General features: G+C 43.3%; 1 protein-coding gene across 1 annotated transcript in view; it reads left to right on the top strand.

Moving 5' to 3' along the window:
- KLHL30 (kelch like family member 30) overlaps positions 1-16,148 on the top strand; it is a 60,672-nt gene extending 44,524 nt beyond the window's left edge. The window contains exons 4-7 of the mRNA XM_082252377.1: positions 45-200; positions 306-494; positions 10,002-10,147; positions 15,375-16,148. Of these exons, the coding sequence (XP_082108503.1) occupies positions 45-200; positions 306-494; positions 10,002-10,147; positions 15,375-15,632 (749 nt within the window). The 3' untranslated portion in view covers positions 15,633-16,148. The remainder of the gene's footprint in view (positions 1-44; positions 201-305; positions 495-10,001; positions 10,148-15,374) is intronic.
- Positions 16,149-20,701: the final 4,553 nt, after the last annotated feature.

The following is a 20,701-nucleotide window of genomic DNA, read 5'->3' as shown; positions in this document are numbered from 1 at the left end:
GTAATCTAAATGTAGATTTTCTCACTGTCACTCTTTTTCCCCAGGAGGTTCTCGAGGTTCACGAGATGATTCATGGTCCACACGTCATGGCTGGTGCTTTGTATTAAATGAAGGATTATGGAAGCCATTGACTCCAATGATAAATCCACGCACCAACCACGCTAGTGCCTCTTTGAATGGGGAGGTATATGTTATTGGAGGTCAGATATCTGAATAAATAATTATAAAAAAAACTGGTAATGATCAGCATTCCCCATAGTATTTAAGGAAAACCACTGATCTGTAATTGCATACTCTGTTCACAGGAACTCTGCAGGAAGCAGTGGCAGTCGAGTGTTATGATCCCTACAGCGGCACATGGTCAGCAGTAAGCCCTGCCCAAAAGTATGTCAGCAACTTTACTGCTATTGGCTGCAGTGGAAAGTTGTATATAGTTGGCTCCTGTGCTGTAAAGTACAATGCATTAACCCTTCAATGTTACAATCCATCTACAGGTATGACAACTCTCTTATTTTATAAATAACTAGTTATTTTGTTTTCTTTTTGAAACGCTGACTCCTGATTAAAGTGTAATAAAAAAAAAAAAAAAAAAATCTAGTGCATCTATGAAATACTCACTCGCGATCGTCCGCTGTGAAGGGAGAAAGGCAGGCAGCTAATGTAAACAAAGCCGCCTGTCATTCTTCGCTGTGTAACAGCAGAGATGTAACGTTCCTGCTATGTGGGACCGTTGATCTCTGCTGTTACATGTAAAGCCACATCCCTGCACAGTTAGAAACACGCCCCTAGGGACACACTTAACCCCTCCTTCCCCAATAAAGTTAACCCCTTCCCTGCCAGTGCAATTTTTACAGTAACAGTGCATATGTATAGCACTGATTACTGTAGTAATGTCACTGGTACCCCCAAAAGTGTTAAAAATGTCAGTCAAGGGTCCGATCTGTCCGCCGCAATGTCGCAGGCCTGCAAAAAAAATCGCAGATCGCCGCCATAACGCGTTAAAAAAAAAAAAAAAAAATGACAAAAATCTTTCTCTTAGTTAGTAAACACAATAACTTTTGCGCAAACCAATCAAAATACACAATTGCAATTTTTTTCCCAAACATATGTAGCAGAAAAAAAATTGGCCAAAAATGTTAAAAAATTTTGATTTTTACATTTTTTTGGGAATTTCATATAAAAAAATGTGAAAAATATTGTTATTTTTGCAAAATTGTTGCTCTTTTTTTGTTTATAGTGCATGATCACAAAATCGCACAGGTGATCAAATACCACCAAAAGAAAGCTCAGGACGTCAAATTCGTTTAGGCACAGCGCCGCACGACCGCGCAAATTGTCCGTTAAAGTCACGCAGTGCCGAATCGCAAAATACCCCCTGGTCAGGAAGGGGGTAAAATCTTCTGGGCTTAAAGCGGAGTTCCGGGCACAGATGTCATTTTTTAATAAACATACCCCCGGGACAGTCAGGGCTAGCACATTCCACAATGGCTAGCCTCTGATCTGTCCCGGTTCGCACTTACCTTTTAGAAGAAATACTTACTTAGAAAATTTCTTCCACAGCGTTTCCATCTCTCTTGTGGGCAGCTGAAGCCGGCGCGGTCCTCTTCTGTGTCTTCTTCCGCGTCTTCTTGTCCCAGAATGCGCCGCACCGGCCCCTCTCGTCACTTCCGGCACGGCGCAGCATTCCTCCACAGCTTCTGGGCATGCCCAGAAGCTGTTTAGCAGGGGAATGCGGCGTCGCCCGGAAATGACGAGCGGGGCCGGTGCCGTTGCATTGATTCCTGGGAGCTGTGACGTTCAGCTCCCAGGAATCATAGCGAGGCAGGAAGTGACGGGGTGAGCCGCGGCTCCGAGGGAGGAGGTACTCTGAGGTGAGTATCTTCGATCTTCAATTGCAAGGTAAGTAAAAAAATAAAAATAACTATGCAATTCCTTTTCAGGTGAGGCATTCCTAGCGGAGGGGCACAAAAAAAAATCGTTTTTGTGCCCGGAACTCCGCTTTAAGTGGTTAAGGGGCATGTCAAGGGGTGTGTCCTATGCCTGCATACTTTTTCTAATAGGTGTCCCACATCCCCATCTCAAAAAGTTTGGAGGTATGCTATGATACAGTACAAGAAATATGTGCCAAAAAAAGTGCAATAAACTCAATTACAGACAGATATAATAATAACCTACTCAACCAGTGCTTGATCTTCATTATTATTTTTATACAGGATTTATATAGTGCCAACAGTTTGCACAGCAATTTACAATAAAAAGGGAGACAATACAGCAACAATGCAATTCAATCCATGAGGGTTAGAAGGGCCCTGCTCCTGCAAGCTTACAATCGAGTAGGGAGGAGTTGGTGGAAAAAAAGGTAATAACTGTGAGGGATGAATAGATGGGAGAGATAGATGATTTGGTTATTAGCAGAAGGCAGGATAGGCTTCCCTGAAGAGATGAGTTTTCAGGGATCGCCTAACAGTGGACAGAGTGCAATACCAACCGCTCTGTGTCTGCTACTCCTCTCTGTCAATCCCTCCATTGGGTCCCATTGGGTTTAATAAATTAAAATCATGCCCTAATCCTATTACAAGGGATGTTTATATTCCCTGTAATATGAATAAAAAGGATTTAAAAAAATGTAAAAGGGAAAGTGTAAAACATTTTTTTAATGTGCTCGTCCCGCGTGCTCTTACGCTGAAGTGAACGCATACGTATGTCACGTCCACATATGTAAACGGTGTTCAATCCACACATGTGATGTATCACCGCGAACGTTAGAGCGAAAGCAACACATCTTGCCAAGACCTCCTCTGTAACTCTAAACAGGTAACCTGTAAAACATTTTTAAGTGTTGCCTATGATGATTTTTAATTACCAAAGTTTGGCGCCATTCCACGAGTGTGCGCAATTTTATAGCGTGACATGTTAGGTATCTATTTACTCGGTGTAACATCATCTTTCACATTATACAAAAAATTGGGCATATTTAGTGTTTTTTTTTAAAAAAAAAGAATATGCGTTTAAATAATTGCTGCGCAAATAGCATGTTACATAGAAAGTAGCAACAACTCCCATTTTATTCCCTAGGATCTCTGCTAAAAAACATATATAATGTTTGGGGGTTGTGAGTAATTTTCTAGCAAAAAAATTATGATTTTTACATGTAGGAGCGGGGTGCCAGAATTGGCCCAGTATGGAAGTGATTAAAATCCTTTTTTTTTTTTTAATTGGTCTTATGTATATTCTAATTTTGATACTGAATTTTGGGTTTTCACCAACGGAAAATTTATATCAAATACTTACCGTAATTTTCCTTTCCTGATGGACTCCATGGCAGCATACGTATCGGGTTTGGCCCCGCCCCCAAACCTACCCATAGGACATCACTCCCATAAATCTTTGCTCCTGTTCAGCACACGTGTTCTGTAACTATCCTCCACAGAAATCCGGGAGGGAACTCCTGCTGCCATGGAGTCCATCAGGAAAGGAAAATTACGGTAAGTATTTGATATAAATTTTCCGGTTTCCTGACAGACTCCATGGCAGCATACGTATCGGGAAATAACTCGCCGTACACACAGGGTGGGCCAGTGCTGAACAGAAAAAAGTTTAATTCACTTTGTCAACAGACAAGATTTGCAAACCAAAATTTACAGAAGAGAGAGCCGCCGGCTCAACACAGTAGTGTGACAGAAAAGTATTAATAGAGGACCATGCCGCTGCTTTACAAATTACGTCGGGAGCTACGTGTCTGGAGACTGCCCAGGAAGTCGCGACGCTTCGCGTTGAATGAGCCGAAACTGCTGTTGGAGGGGTCAAGCCCTTAGCCCTATAAGCCCAGTGTATGGTTTGAATAAACCATGAGGAGATAGCTCTCGTAGAGGCCCTCGAACCTTTGCTTTTCCCATAGAAGGCAACAAAGAGATATTCTGATTTCCTGAAAGAAGATGTTGCTTCCAGATATTTTTTGATGCAATTACCAACATCCAGAGAATGAACCGGAGAGTCTTCCTCTTGTCTGAAAGTTGGTAACACAATTTCAACGTTCTCGTGGAGAACAGAAGTCACTTTCGGTCTTGCATCCAACATACGGATCATAACCACTCTATCAGGAAAGAATGTCAGGAAGGGCTCTTGTGCCCCGAGGGCCCCAATTTCAGATACCCTCTTAGCCGAAGTTACAGCTACCAGAAAGACTGTGATCAAAGTAAGCTCCTTGATGGTGAGGGGCTCCGACGTGTCCTGAATCCGATTAGAAAGGAAATCCGGGACCAAGGGAAGGTCCCACTTGGGAAATCTAGGCTTTCTTTGAGGCCTAATTCTCACTGCTCCTTTAAAGAATTGTCGTATCAGAGCATGACTGGCCCAAGAGATACCCGTGAAGGCCGAGATAGTGTAATGTTCCGGTACCTTTGGTACCCTAAATTACTCTTTTCACAAGTGTATGCGCCCCACCATTCTCTTTTGGAAAGGTGCGCATACACCTTTAAGACTGAAGCTGTCATCATTCAGCGCCGGACTAGATGGCTATTTAAAGCGCCGGTTCTCACTCACATGTGTTCGTTCAAACACCCTTACCTGGATGCTAACTTGGCTTGAAGCTTTCGTGCTTGCAAGCATACCTCGCTGACGGAACCTCGCTGCGCTGATCCCTGCATCCCGCTTCCGGATCATCCGCTCCTCCTGAACCAACCTTCGGCTGTATTGCTATTAGTGCTAAGTACCCCGCAAGGGAACCCTCTATAAACTTATACTAAGCTTACACTATCTAGCTCTGCATAGTAAAGACTATTTATCACATCTGCATATCTAGATTGCTAGCTCTTAAGACTACTGCTACTTATTCCTGCACTGGGTTGATCACTCTTGTATGTCCACCTGCTACTCTGTCATCTGCTACCATACATGATTGCTAAACCTACCTGCATCCATCTGCTACTGTCTTACCTTCAAGTGTCTGTCACCTACCACCTCCACTCAACCTGTCTCTTAAATCTTCATCACTGTGTTACTACATACATAAAGTCACTCTAGGAACCAGCTTGTTGAGTGTGTGTATTTACTAGCTGAATTAAGACCTTCCACACATGATGAGTCATTGAGGTTGGGAATGGTATCTCAGCATCTCTCTTACATGACTACTGAAGTGGAATATTTCTGCAGCTGAAAATCCACACCATACATGAAACGCAGGAGCGTTACAGATAGCTGACACTTGGACCCTGAGGGAACTTACAGAAAGAGGGAGATCCAGACCTGATTGCAAGAAGGACAGCACATCTTGAATCTTGATGGAAGAAAGAGGATCAGGTCTTGCAGCCAACTGTGCGGAAAACCTTGACCAGATTCTTTGGTATACCCTATTTGTCGAATCTCTTCTGGCACTGAGTAGCGTAGAAATCGCATCTTCAGGACACCCTAACGATTGTAATCTCCTCCTTTCCACATCCAGACCCTCAGATGTAGACGAGCCGGGCATGGATGTAGCACCGACCCCTGGGACAGCAAATCCGGTCTGATGGGTAGAGGGATTGGATCTCGGACACTGAGAAGTGTCAGAAGGGAAAACCATGGCCTGTTGGGCCAGAAGGGAATCACTGCCAGTATTTCTACAGGCTCCGGAGAAATTGTAAAATTATCGGAACCGGTGGGAAAGCGTACGCCCTGTGAAACCTCCACTGGTCCGAGAGGGCATCCACCCCGAATGCCTGGGGATCCCTGAACCTCGAGTAATACTTCCGTAGCTTGCGGTTGCAGGGGGAGGCGAAGAGATCGACTTCTGGGGAGAACCCCAGTGACAGGATCCAATTGAATACTTCCCTGTGTAGGGACCACTTGTTGTTGTCCAGGTCTACTCTGGACAGAAAGTCCACTTGGCCATTCTGGATTCCTGGGACATAGACTGCCGACAGATCTGAGAGGTTCTTTTGTGCCCATGACATGATCGGTTCTACTTCCCTTAGAAGGGACCAGCTGCGCGTTCCTCCCTGTCTCCTCACATACGCTACTGCTCCACCTGCCCTGAGCCACTTCCGACTGACAGTGGGCGCCCCAGCCCAGGTTGCTGGCGTCCGAAGTGATCACTACCCATGGGGCTGGCCTCAGTGAGTGGCAGTTCAATAGATGATCTTTGCACAACCACCAAGGGAGACTCGCTCTCATAGCTGGAGTCAGAAAGATAGGTTGATCCAGGTGCCATGCATCCCACTGTTGTAGAAATCCCTTCTGAAAGGGCCTCATCTTCCACAGGGCCCATTTTACCATGGGAACTACTGCGACCATAGTCCCGATTACTTTCAGGCATTGGCGTGCCTGAAGATAAGAAGACGAGAGGGCAGACCGAACTCTGTCCCGGACTGTACCTATCTTTTCTACTGGCAGGGATATTGTCGCCTTTGCCGTATCGAACAGAGTGCCCAGATAGACAAGGGACTGTGTTGGAGTTAAGTGGCTCTTTTCTTCGTTCAGAAGCCAGCCGAAACTCTGAAGGGTGGATATGACCTGTCCCAGATGATCTACCAGTTGATCTTTGCTTTGAGACAACAGGAGGAGGTCATCCAAATAATGATGGAGCCGAATACCTCTCGTTCTCAGCAGGGCTACCACGGCCAATAAGATATTTGAAAAGGTCAGTGGAGATGTGGAGAGCCCGAAGGGGAGACAGATAAACTGTAGATGTGAACCTCCCACTGCGAACCGGAGATACTTTTGAAAACTTTCTGCCACAGGAACATGAAAGTAAGCATCCTTCAGGTCGATGGACACCATCCAATCGTCCGGCTGAACTGCTTGTTGTATGGACAGCAGGGTCTCCATCTTGAACTTCTCTGTCTTTATAAACTGGTTTAAGAAAGTGAGGTCTATGACTGGTCTCCACGACCCGCTTTCTTTTGAACCAGAAAGAGCGGAAAGTAAATTCCTTGGCCTTGCTCGGACTCTGGAATGGAGTAATGACGTAAGAAAGTAAAATTTGACGTCTGTCTACTGAGGATGGTAAGGCAGTAGGCAGGAATCTTGAACCTGGCATCTCCTTGAAGACCCACTTGTGACCTGAGGACACCGTCCTGACTGTCCAGGGGTCTCGAATCGAAGCCGCCCAGACATGACGGAAGGAGAGTAGACGTGCTCCCACTCAGCATGCCTGAGCGGGCCCAACTTCAAAAGGACTTAGTGGGCTCGCGGTCCCCGGAGGAGACGTTCTTAGAAGCCTTCCTGGAGGATTGTCTGGACCTCCAATTTCTATTAAATTCTCGTCCAGGCCTGTATGTGCGAGCCTCCCTGGCTCGATCTGGAACGAACTTCCTATTAGGCTGCCCCTTCTTTACATTAAACTGGCATCGATCCTGAGGAAGAAACCCAGATTTCCCGCCCGTGGCCCGGGTTATGGCCTCATCAAGCTTGTTCCCGAAAAGGGAGGACCCCTCAAAGGGAATACGGCACCAGACTTGTTTTGATGCCGGATCAGCAACCCACGGACGAAGCCATAGGGCCCTCTTAGCTGTGACTGAGGACAGCACAACTCTGGCCAACAGCCGGATCAGATCTATGGAAGCCTCCCCAAGAAACGACAAAGCCAGTCTAAGTTCCTGAATTGGGGAACTTCTGGCGACCTCTTCCGAGACTGTCCTGACGGATTCATCCATCACATCAGCCCATGACTCCACAGCCTTGGATAGAGCGGCCAGGGCTAGGGCCGGTTTGCAGGCCATACCTGCTGTCAAATAAATTCTCTTAAGGTCTGAGTCCATTCTTCGATCCAGCGGATCTTTGAACGAGACCGTATCCTCCAGGGGAAGGGTCACATGCTTTACTAGCCTCATTACTGCTGCGTCCACCAGAGGAGGTGATTCAAGATTTTTAACATCTTCCTCTTTAAATGGGTATAACTTGGACATCTTGGAGACTAAGGAATTTTTTCGCTCCACCTTACCCCACTCCTCTGAGATAATATCTCCCAGCTCTCCCAGGAAGGGAAAATTAACACGCTCCTTATTGAGCTGTTTAAAGTATTTCTTTTGTTTGGGAGGGGGAATCGCCGACTCCTCCCAATTCAAGGTCTCCCTTACCGCCTTTACTAAGGAAGGAACTAAGGCGTACTCAAACCCCAGACAGGGGTCTTCAGTTTCAGAGTCGCTTTCCGACAGGAGTGCCGACTGATGGCTTGTATGAGCAGACTCCAGGTCTTCCTGCGGACGAAGCATTGCAGGGGAAGGGCTTGGAGGAGCCATTGTAGAGCCTTGGGATTGATTGATCTCCCGCAGCCTGGGAAAAACACCTGTCACACAGGGACTTCTTTTCAGGGACACGAGCGCCACAGCCCCAACAACCTGCTTTATCAGGTTTTCTTGAGTGACTGGCTGATGTGGACGCTCTCTTATGGTGATGGGAGCCAGATGGGGACTTCAGAGAAGAATGCCGGTGGTGGGAACTTGAACGCCTTTCACTCCTTTGAGAGGAATGCCGAGACTCTAAATGAGAAGGGCTGAAACAATAAGAGAAAACAAAGGAGAGACAAACAGGAAGCTAGGAACATCTGAGTTCCAGTCCCTCCCAAAACCCACACCCCCGTCCTGAAAATAATACCTGATAAGGGCGGGCTGACCACCGGAGGGCAGAGAGGCTTCCATTCTGACGTTGACCTACAGGATGAGCCGGACAACGATATCAGAAAGGAAGCAAACAAACATGGGGGGGGGGGGGATCCCAAACTGGAGACCAGCTACTCACCAGGAAACCAGGTGGATAAGAGGCAGAGCGGCAGCGATGCAGCAGTAAGAATATCTCCAAGAACCAGCTGGCAGCACACAGAGCGTCTCCTAGCAGCAGTGTATACACACAGACACTGCTGACAGCTTAGGAGATTTAAATATGGTGCCCCATGACGTCATCAACGATCGCCGCCTGAAAAACGTCACTGCGCATGCGCCGCTTCGCTACTGCGCATGCGCGAGAACCAAGCCTCGTTCTCGAGGCGCCAGCGCATGCGCACTACGGACCAAACCGGCGGCCGAACAGGAAGTGAACACCGATCGGCCCCGGACCGCTAGCCACCAGGGAACACATAAGAATTATAAAGCAAACACATAAGCAGTAATAAAACAAGCGTAGCTGCCATGGAGGTATTGAAACCAAGGGGTACTCACGAGCCGCTGCCACCAGGGATGGATGATCACACACACTGGACTTTTGTCACTTTAGGGTACCGGCCACCTGCCGCAGCTGGGCTTTTTGGCCAAAGGCTGCATGCATCTTTGCCCCTACTCCAAACCCCCGCAGCAGCTGGGGCTTATTGGAGAACTCTATACCCGATTGGTAGAGACATCCATCTCCCGGGATCCATCTTCAGGTAGGATACAGGTAATCCTTTGGAGGACAGAAAAGGAACACGTGTGCTGAACAGGAGCAAAGATTTATGGGAGTGATGTCCTATGGGTAGGTTTGGGGGCGGGGCCAAACCTGATACGTATGCTGCCATGGAGTCTGTCAGGAAATATATATATATATATATATATGTTTACAAATCTCTGCCATAAAATGTATTTTGCATAAAAATACATAACATATCAGTGCCTGAATTAGGCTACATTCACACCTGAGCGTAGCGTTTTCGCGCGTTTTTTACCGTGATTTTACCGCGATTTTTACCGCGATTTTACAGTGATTTCTACCGCGATTTTACCGCGATTTTTGTGCAGGCGTTTTTAGATTGAATAGAAACCAATGGAAAACGCCTGTAATCTGCCCAAAAAGAAGCTCATGTACTTTTTTGAGCGTTGGGCGTTTTGCTTCAGGCGTCAAAACGCTCAGATGTGAACAGGGGCCATTGAAATGAATAGGATTTGTCTTGTTGGGCGTTTTGAGAGCTGATCCTAGAGCAGAAAAACTCCCCAAAACGCCTACATGTGAACGGAGCCTTAGGCATCAAAGTGTTTAAAAATGTAATAAAATATTATGACAGATGTAAAGATAACTTCAGAGGTTAGGAATGACTTAACTTCTTATTGTTTTTACAGATAGCTGGTGTGTCATTGCATCACCATTTATTCCAAAGTACCTCTCCTCTCCTCGCTGTTGTGCACTGGGGGGCGCTATCTATCTTATAGCTGATAACACCAAGAAAGTTTACATGTACCTCATAGAAGTGAACCTGTGGAAGAAGGTAAGCATCACTGGGTAAGGGCAGAATATGCTGTTATTCTGTTTTAGGTTGGAAAAGTAGGCATACTAGGGATAGCCAAATAAATGCATCCTTACAGAATCATCTTCCTCCTCAGAGCTGACAATGCAGTATAAGACATACAGTATATGTTTGTTCCTACTGGCTGCGTTTACTGCCATGGCCAACACAGATTGTAATGCACATAAAGGGTAATCTACAGTGGAACGCGTTGTTGGCAGACCTGCGACCTCCTATTCTATAAAAATTGCTGAATTTGTGGCCCTTGTGACCTTTGTCCCCTGTGCATTGTGGGCATAAGCAGTAATGCAGGGGAAGTACAGTATCTGACAAATGCACCTTTTTTGATTCTGTACATTTGTAAGCCTCCCACTCCCTCCTCATGGGATTTGATTGACAGTAGCAGGAGCCAATGGCTCCTGATGCTGCCTCTGTGTGCTGTGGGAAGAGGAAGAGGGGAGAGCGTCGCTTCAAATGGGCACAGCTCTGGATCTAGAAAGAACTCAGGTAAGTGTTTAACCGCTTGCTGACAGCCGCAGTAAATAGTAGTACTATGTCGCTAGCCTGTAAGGCTCTAGGGAGCGAGCGTGCGCCGCTGGAGGCGCGCTCCCGCACGGTCACGGACCCCCCCCCCCACGCATGTGCCTGGCGGACCCGATGTCCGCCGGGCACTCGCGATCGTCCGTTACACCGGAAGAAAGGCAGGCGGCTGATGTAAACAAAGCCGCCTGTCATTCTTCCCTGTGTAAGAATGGAGATCAGATGGTTCTACTATGTAGGACTGTTGATCTCTGTTCTTACACTAGTAGCCACAGCCAATCACAGTTAGAAACACGCCCCTAGGACACACTTAACCCCTCCCTCTCCAATACAGTTAACTCCTTCACTGCCAGTGTCATTTTTGCAGTAACAGTGCATATGTATAGCACTGATTACTGCAGTAATGTCACTGGTAACCCCAAAAGTGTCAAAAATGTCAGTCAAGGGTCCGATCTGTCTGCCCCAATGTCGCAGTCCCACAAAAAAAAATCCCAGATCGCCGCCATTACTCGTTAAAAAAAAAAAACAACAAAAATGACAAAAATCTTTTCCTTTGTTAGTAAACGCGATAACTTTTGCGCAAACCAATCAAAATACGCTTTTTGCGATTTTTTTTTACCAAACATATGTAGCATAAAACAAATTGGCTGAAAATGTTAAAAACTTTTGATTTTTACATTTTTTTTGGGGAATTTGACGCTCTTTTTTTTTTTAATGGCGCATGATCAAAAAATCGCACAGGTTATCAAATACCACCAAAAGAAAGCTCTGTTTGTGGGAAAAAAAAGGACGTCAAATTCGTTTAGGTACAGCGTCGCACGACCGCGCAATTGTCCGTTAAAGTCAAGCAGTACCGAATCACAAAATAGGCCCTGGTCAGGAAGGGGGTAAAATCTTCCGGGGCTTAAGTGGTTAAGGAGGGGGGCGGGGGGGCAATATAACTACTGGGACATTTTTTACCGCAATGCAGGGAAAGCTTTAGGGTAATAAGTATCTCGATTTCAGAACCACTTTAAGTGCAGAGGTGTACTCCATGGGTTTGATTTACTAAAAGAGTAGAGCATGTTCACTTTAAAATTGAACTTTTTCACTTTGCTTAGGGAATGTCGTGAAAATTCACTTTGAATACCCAATCACAATCAAGGAAAACTAAACCATACCTATAAATAAGAAATGACAAAAGAAAATGACATGACACATTCTATAAAAAATAATCTAGCGACACCATCACCCAGACAGGTGATGGAATCTATTAGATGTCACGTACTCATAGAAAAAGTAGAAAAAGATGAAGAAAAGAAAAAAGTATTATAAAAACAGATAAAGGTTATAATAGAAATGTAACAAATAATTAGGTGGTAAACACATATAGGGCATATATAAATATCTCAGTATTCCTAAAAACGGATGCAACAAATTTTCTAGTCATTTCCAGCTGCTACAAAAACGGCTTATCCTAAGGTATAGCCACTCATGGAGATGGAACATATCGATCTATATCAAAATATCACAGATATATCTATAGATGTGTGGGAACCCAAAGTAATAATAAATTATGTAAATAAGATAAATAGGATGTATAACCAAAGTGCTCAAAATACTAAATCTATTCATCTCAGAAGGGAGTACAGTATAAATATAAAGATAAAATAATAAAGATTAAAAAATAGCTATATATTCTATTCACTACTGATAAACCAGCAGGCCCAAATAAAAACACAGGAAGGAGGGGCAAAGTAATAACCAGGAAAACCATAATTCATAATAACGAAATGCATCCTACTCATAGTTTAAACCAAAGGGGATGCAAGTACGTAATTGGAAAATCCAAAACACCTCCCTCCTGTATAGTAGTCTGAAAAGATCTCTGGCTTGAAGTTTAACCCTTTCCACAACTTGTACAGACATTAGATTAGCATCACCACCATGATGTGCATTGAAATGTCTGGCTACATTGGTAGATTTGCCAACTCTGATATTAAGGTGTTCCCTGAAGTGATCTGGTAATCTACGAGTAGTACGTCCTACATATTGAGCTCTATAGGATTTGCATGTAATGACATACTGTAGATCACATATTTCGTATTACAGTTAAAAAACTGTTTCAAATTAATGATCATGTCATTACTGCTAGATGAAACGACTTCACCTCCGAAAAAATGGGGACAGCATGGACAGTCCCCAGCACCACATTTAAAATTTCCTTTAAAGTGCAACAAGGTGGTAGTTTGTCTAGAGGTAGAGCAAAAAAAACTGGGAGAGAGAGAGCTGGCTAAAGAGCGAGCTTTACTTGGTATAATATTTATCCCATCACATAGGATCCCAGATAAGGACTCATTTTCAAATAAAAGTGGCAAATATCTCTTGACTATATTGCCAATCTGATGAAACTGCCGATTATAAGGGGTAACCATAGCGGGTTTTAACATATCTAGAATGGTTACCTTAAGTGGGCATTAGATCATGCTCATGCTATTACTAAGGCCAAAAATAGGGAGGAGCTTTTGGAGAAACCCCGTAAGGTCTGTTCTCGATATGGTAACCCACTATGGTTACCCCTTATAGTCAGGAGTTTCATCAGATTGGCAATATAGTCAAGGGATATTTGCCACTTTTATTTGAAGATGAGTGGGTTGGGATTCCAAGAAGTGAAGGAGGGGATCCAGTGCAAGATTTAAAAGAATGGGAAAAAGGGGGCATCGTTGCCTGGTGCCTCTGCACATTGGTATTTTGAAAGAAAGTTGGTTATTAACTCATTTGGTATAGGGTTATGATAAATGTATTATATAACCAAAGAAACGACATGTCCAAAAGCTCTGGTAGAAAAAATATCACACAAGAAAGACTAGTCGATTATGTCAAAAGCCTTCTCACTTCAAGGCTCAGGAGCAACATTGAAGGGAAAGAGGGAAGTTGTTTGGCTTGGACTGTAACTGCGATTGCTGTTCTGATGCCTATGGTGGAGTGCTTTTTGTAAAGAAAACACAACTGGTGGGGGATGAGTAATGTTGATACATGGGTTTGGATACAATCTGCTTTGATTTTAGCCACTATTTTGTCTTTGCTAAGGAATGATATGGGTTAGTAAAGATGGCTATTTATCTATGGTGTTTATTTTGTTGTTTAGTGACCACTTGATTAGGTTTATATGTACAGTACCTTTACTTGTTCATGCTGCTGAACATATTTAATAAACGCAACTGTTAAAAAAAAAAAAGGTAGACGGCTTTTGCTTTAGGATAGTGTATGCTTTATTAAATTCTGGGTCTGGGCTGTTGTACATGCTATTGTTGAAAATGAATAAAAACATGGAAAAGAAAAAACCACTTACGCTTTATAGTGACATGGTTAAATAGCAATAGCTCCGTCCCACCCTGTGGTACCCCCCCCCCCCCCTTACCATGGTATCATCTCCAATCTGTAAGGAAGTTTGGTGAGTGAGTGCTCAAACAAAATAAAAATTAAAGTGACCTGACACAGTGCATGATGATGACTTCATCACAGAGAGTGATATAGAAGGTTATGGTGATGGTGGGAAAGGGTAAGTGACTAATAGGACAAGTAGTATTTGTAGTTGTGCTTAGCAGAGGTTATCGAATAAATATGTAAACGTACAAATTTCATCTACCGAATTTTCCGGCGTATAAGAGGACTTTTTAACCTCAAAAAAATCCCCTAAAAATGGGGGGGGGGTCGTCTTATATGCCAAGTATAAAAGTCTCCAAGGTAAATAAGTAAGTGTAATCTCTCAAAAGCGCTGTTTGTCTGGTCTGTGCCCTATTAATCTCCATGGTATTGCAAGTACCGTAAATATAATCTCTCTTATATCTCCAAGGTACTATAAGTAAGTATTACCCTCATCTCTCAAGGTGCTAGCTGTGCAGGAATCCTGTACCGGTATACCGTATGTACCGTAGCTTCAGCTACATATAGTATACTGCGCTGAGCCAATCACAGTGAGCGATGTATTCTATTATTGAAAGCAAAGCCTGCTCGGATTGGCGGAGTCAGAGAGAGTAACATCAGCCCGCCTCTCTGACCCTGCCAAACCGAGCAGGCTTTGCATTTAATAATAGAATCACCGTGATTGGCTCAGCGTGGTATACTCTATGTAGCCGAAGCTACGGTACATACGGTATACCGGTACAGGATTCCCGCACAGCCAGCGCCTTGAGAGATTACATCTACCGGTAATACTTACTGTACCTTGGAGATATATGAGAGATTACATTTACAGTACTTACGGTACCTTGGAGATGTATGAGAGATTACATTTACAGTACCTTGAAGATTAATAGGGCACAGACAGCCAGCGCTTTGAGAGATTACATCTAATACTTTCTTACAGTACCTTAAAGATATATGAGAGATCTGATGTTTTTCAATGGTGTTGCCTTGCTTCGGAAGGGGGGTGGGGGGGTAATCTTATACGGCGAGTATAGCCCAAAACCTATGTTTTAACTTGAAAATTAGGGGGTTATCTTATATGCCGGAAAATATGGGTATTTCCTGTTTTTGTACAAAAAAAAGTTTTACGAAGGGATGCACATGTTGTATCTATTTTATCTGTGGGGTCATGGATTTTTTTTGGACAGACGGAGTAAATGATGTATGGTGAAATTACATACAGCTTTCAATAATTCTTCTATCCACTGTGTATCTTGCACAGGTGCAGCTCCTGCATACCCTTCATGAGAATGGAGGCATGACCTCTGTAGGACCACAAATCTATGTGACAGGTGGCCACTGGCATGGCATGGCACATGAATACAGCGTGGTGATGGAGTCATATGACAGCAGTACTGATACTTGGGCTCGGGAAGGGGCCCTACCAAGTCGCTGGATGTACCACTGCACATCTGCCATCTTCATGGACACCTCTCGATGGCCCAGAATATTCCGAGGACAATCAGAAATGGAAGTTTGACTGAACCTATTCTCTGTGGAGAGTGCAAGACAGACTTTACATCTCACTGCAGAATTTACTATAATAAAATATGGCTTACCGTGGTGCTCATCTGGAGAACATCAACTCACTGATAACCCTGCTACTTTGTAATTTGTTTTACAAACATGATACCTGCTAATGAATTACAGAGAGTGGATTCCATTGTTATCAGTGTTAGGCTAGTCACTGATGTAATATTTACAGTACGTGCTTTTATATTTTAGATTTTTTAGTATTTAATGCGATGTAGAGCCCACTGAATAATGTATGGCTATGTTTGTACTGATAATACACTAAAGGTAGTTTCACACAGTTACAAAACATAAATTGCAATGCCAAGCCACAGCTAACAAAGCTAGCGAAACACTGTTACACTTTAACCACTTCAATACTGGGCATTTTCACTCCCTTCCTGCCCAGGCCTATTTTTAGCTTTCAGTGCTGTCACACTTTGAATGACAATTGTGTGGTCATGCAGCACTGTATCCAAATTCAATTTTTTTGGAAACAGAGCTTTCTTTTGGGGGTATTTAATCACCACTGGGTTTTTTATTTTTGCTAAACACACAAAAAAAGAGACAGTATTTTTTTTTTTAGTTTTGGTTATAGAATGTTGGAAATAAGTAATTTTTCTTCTTCACTGATGTTGCGCTGTTGAGGCTGCAATGATGGTCACTGATGTGGCTGTACTGATGGGCACTGATAAGCTGCACTCATAATCAGGGCACTGCTGATCAGTGTAAACAATCTATTGTCATCCTTGTTGGTTATCGGCTCTCCTTTTCTCACACAGAGACAGCGTGTGAGGAAAGGACAGCTGATAACTGGCAAGTCTGTTTACATGTAACCAGCTATGATTGGACACAGCTGATCACATAGTAAAGGGCAGCTATGATTACTATGATCTCCGATCAGCTGTGTCCAAAGGACACAGCCGTCACAGAGCGTGTCGGTTGCACACCCCATGGGGCACGCAGGAGGCACGATTCTGGGAGGATGCCCATGGACACCCTGCCAGAACTGGAGAACCACACTAGCCGTAGCTGTGGATGACAGTTTGTGAGATACAATCAAGGATACCCTGGCCTTCACTATCCAAATACTGTGTCAATATTTCAGTATACTCAACATTTATATAAAATTGCTGCTGTACACGCCTAGTGATTAAACCACACTACAAATAACATATCAATATTCTTACAGTGCAGCGCAACCAAAAATCACCATAAAAAGTAATAGAAAAAATATATAATAAATAATAAAAATGTGTGTGTCTTAAAGTCCTTTTAAATCAACAATACATAAAACTACCCCCCAAAAACCAAAGTCTATGTGTAAAAAAAAAAAAAAAAATATAAAGAGTGATCACCCGCAGTGTTCTTCAATCACTTAATGACAGCAAACAGTGCACACCACCACCGGCTGGCAAACCTGCTCACCTCACAGATGAGATCAATCAGCTTTGTACATAGACACTCCTGCAATCTCCTGGCACGGTCTCCTTTCCTGGCATCTGGCTCTGCAAGTTCCTCTTACTGTTCTGCCAACCTCATGCAAGTACAAAGGCAGACTACATAGTGCTCTCCATTTGAGCAAAGTTTAATAAAAGCCCCCATATAAAAAACACTTACAAAATGTAAAATCAAAAGCGCTTGTGATCACATTCACATTCGTCTGCCCACCACTCCGCACAGTTCTCAGTGGCTGCGTGACATCACGGGCTGGAGCACATGTCATGCAGCCACTGAGATCTGTGCGGAGTGGTAGGCAGATGAATGTGATTACAAGCGCTTTTGACTTTACATTTTGTAAGTGTTTTTTATATGGGGGCTTTTATTAAAACTTTGTTCAAATGGAGAGCACTATGCAGTTTGCCTTTGTACTTGCATGAGGTTGGCAGAACAGTAAGAGGATCTTGCAGAGCCAGATGCCAGGAGAGGAGACCGTAGCAGGAGATTGCAGGAGTGTCTATATACAAAGCTAATTGATCTCATCTATGAGGTGAGCAGGTTTTCCAGCCGGTGGTGGTGTGCACTTTTTGGTGTCATTAAGTGATTGAAGAACACTGCGGTGGATCACTCTTTATATTGCATTTTTTTTCTAATACATGGACTTTGTTTTTTTTTTGGGGGGGGGGGGGTGGGTAGTTTTACGTATTGTTGATTTAAAAGGACTTTTATTGAAGAAACACAATTTTTATTAGTTAAATATATTTTTATTCTATTACCTTATGGTAGCTGTAGATGACTTTTTAAGGAAGCAGAATACACACACACACACGTGGATAGATCTGTGTGTTTTTTTCAACCTTATAAACTTAATGTTAAATGCTCTAAAATGTTATGCATTGTGTCTTTTCAATACTAAATAAACCATTTATTGCCCTGGCTTAGAAGGTCAGCTTCTTAACTTATGGCATTGTGCTCCAGAACACAATTCATACTCTTTTTATTTATACTGAAACAAGTCATTTTAAGCACTTTTAAAGCGTATGTAAAACCAACATTTTATATTCCTGATATGTGCTTGCTGTACCATGTACTTGTATGAAAAAGTATCCTGTTCTCTTTGTATTGCTTCCTTTGTGTGAAATCCCTGGTGTTTCTGCCAGTTTCTCTGCTTTCCTATTAAAACTGGGCACACTAAGCATGAGAGCACAGCATGGTTAGTTCTGTAGCTTTGCTGTTAACTCAACCTGCTCCCCTCCAATGACCAGACTTGTCCTGACACACCACCGCCCGCACAGCTCAGTGTTCTGTTGCTTCTCCTCCTTGCAGGTCTTATACACATGAGAACATCAACATGTAATCACTTTGAGGTGGCAAGATGGCTGCTTAGAACAAAATGGCTTTCTTAAATGAGAATATTAATCAGAATCTATCGCTTTATTATACATGCACACTTGCAAAAAGCCATAAATAAATCTAATGACTACTAAAACATTTGATCTAAAAATCTGATTTGATCTGTCTGAAAAAAAAAAGCCCAGATGGCATGTCTGCAAAATAACCGCAAGACATTAATATCTTTGATGGAGACCCACTGGGAAAAAAACTGCAATCAAATACTATTACCTTTGAGCTTGCTGAAGTTTCTACTAACCTTTGATTGGTCAAACAATATTTTTGATACAACCTATTTTATATATGTCATGTTGTGTATTTAATCTGAAACGTGGAAAAATAAAATAGATCAATTTGAAACTCCTTGATTCTGTCTGGTTTCCCTATGTAGCTACATATGTATAATTCTAGCATTTGGTATCACTGACTAACAGGTTGCCAGGTCTCTGTACCTGTGAGTAAAAGATTCCACGACAAATTAAAATAGAAATGAAAGGCAAAACATTTATTTTTCCCCTTTTTATAAACTGAATGGGTTGTTTTACAAGGTGATTGTTTACAATCACTTTAAATTTGTAGCTTTACTTTGAATAATAATTGGTGATTTTGTTATGAATGTCCTTGTGCAGCACTTTCTGTTCTTCATTGTCACTCTGTCATAATAAGAATACAAGCAGTTGTTCTGATGGACAGGCACGGCCCCATGTTTTCATCATCAGAACAACCATCCTGAGAAGGTATGTGGAACACTGGACTGCATGTACAGTAGGTATAGAAAAGGCCTCCCCCCTTTAAAATAATCACATTTTGTTGTTTTGCAGCCTTTTTTTTTATCCAGCTGTATATATTAAGTGCAACTTATAACATCCAAGTAAAAAGTATAATACCAACATGATAGAAATAAAAATCAAAAACTGAATCCCTGAGTTGGAAAATGGACCACCCCCTTGTGTCAGTATTTTGTTGAACTCTTTTTTGCTTTAATTACAGCCTTTAATCTGTTGGGATATGTCTCTACTAACTTTGCACACCTAGACTTTACAGTATTTACCCAAACTTCTTTGCAGAACTGCTCAAGTTCAGATAAATTTCATGGTTCCTTTTTGTGGACTGAAGTCTTCGAGTCATTCCACAGATTTTCAATGTGGTTTAGGTCTGGGCTCTGACTAGGCCATGCAAGGACAATCGCTTTTTTCTCCTTTAACCAATATGTGGTCATTTTTGCTCTGTGCTTTGGGTCACTGTCATGTTGGAAGGTAAACCTTCTTCCTATTGACAACTTTCTGAGAGAGGGCAGCTGAGTTTCCTCAAGAATTTGATGGTATTTTTCCCCATCCACTTTTCCTTCTATACTGACAAGTGCTCCAGTCCCTGCTGCAGAGAAACACCCCTATTAACAGGATATTACCACCTCCATGCTTTAATGTAGGAATGGTGTTATTTAGACAGTAAGACCCGGTTCACACTGATGCGAGTGCCGGGTTCGCATGTAATGTCGGAGCGCACTGCTCCGACATTACATGCGATCAGCTGTGCGGTGCGAGTTTAGCCATACAGTTTGTATGGCTAAATTCGCATCGCACCCGGTGCAAACACGCACAGGAGGCATTTTTGCAGCCGCATCAGGATCGGATCGCACAGCGGTTCACACTTGTGCGATCCCATCCTGTGCGAACTGCACGATCGCACTGCGATATGCGATCAAACTGGGGGTGTCGTTAAGATTACATTGACACCCCCAGCGGATCGCATATGGCAGTGTGAACTGCCGGGGGTGCGTGTGCGATGCGGGAAAAGGCTGCGAATTCGCAGCCTTCCCGCATCGCAATAGTGTGACCCGGCTCTCTGTGGTATTGGATTTCTGCCTCACATATCGTTTGGTGTTGAAGCCAAATAAATAAATTTTAGTCTTAGCTGACAGAACACCTTTTTCCATGTGGTCTCAGAATCTTCAAGGCACGTTTTGACAAAGCTCAGTCGTGACTGCATGTCACCTTTCTTGAGGAGTGTCTTTTTTCCTGCAACCCACCCATACAAGCCACATTTGTGGAGAATGTGTGCTATTGTTGTCACATGCACACAAAGACCACCCTTTGTAATAAATTCCTTTAACTGCTTTAGAGTTGTTATAGACCTCTTGGTAGCCTCTCTGACCAAATTCCTCCAGGTTCTTTTATCCAGTTTGGAGCCATGTGCTGATCTAGG

The sequence above is a fragment of the Pelophylax lessonae genome (genome assembly GCF_965119305.1).
Source record: "Pelophylax lessonae genome assembly, chromosome: 3".
Lineage (NCBI taxonomy): Eukaryota > Metazoa > Chordata > Amphibia > Anura > Ranidae > Pelophylax > Pelophylax lessonae.
The sequence above is the reverse complement of the archived record's forward strand: the minus strand, read 5'-3'. Positions and strand labels throughout refer to the sequence as shown.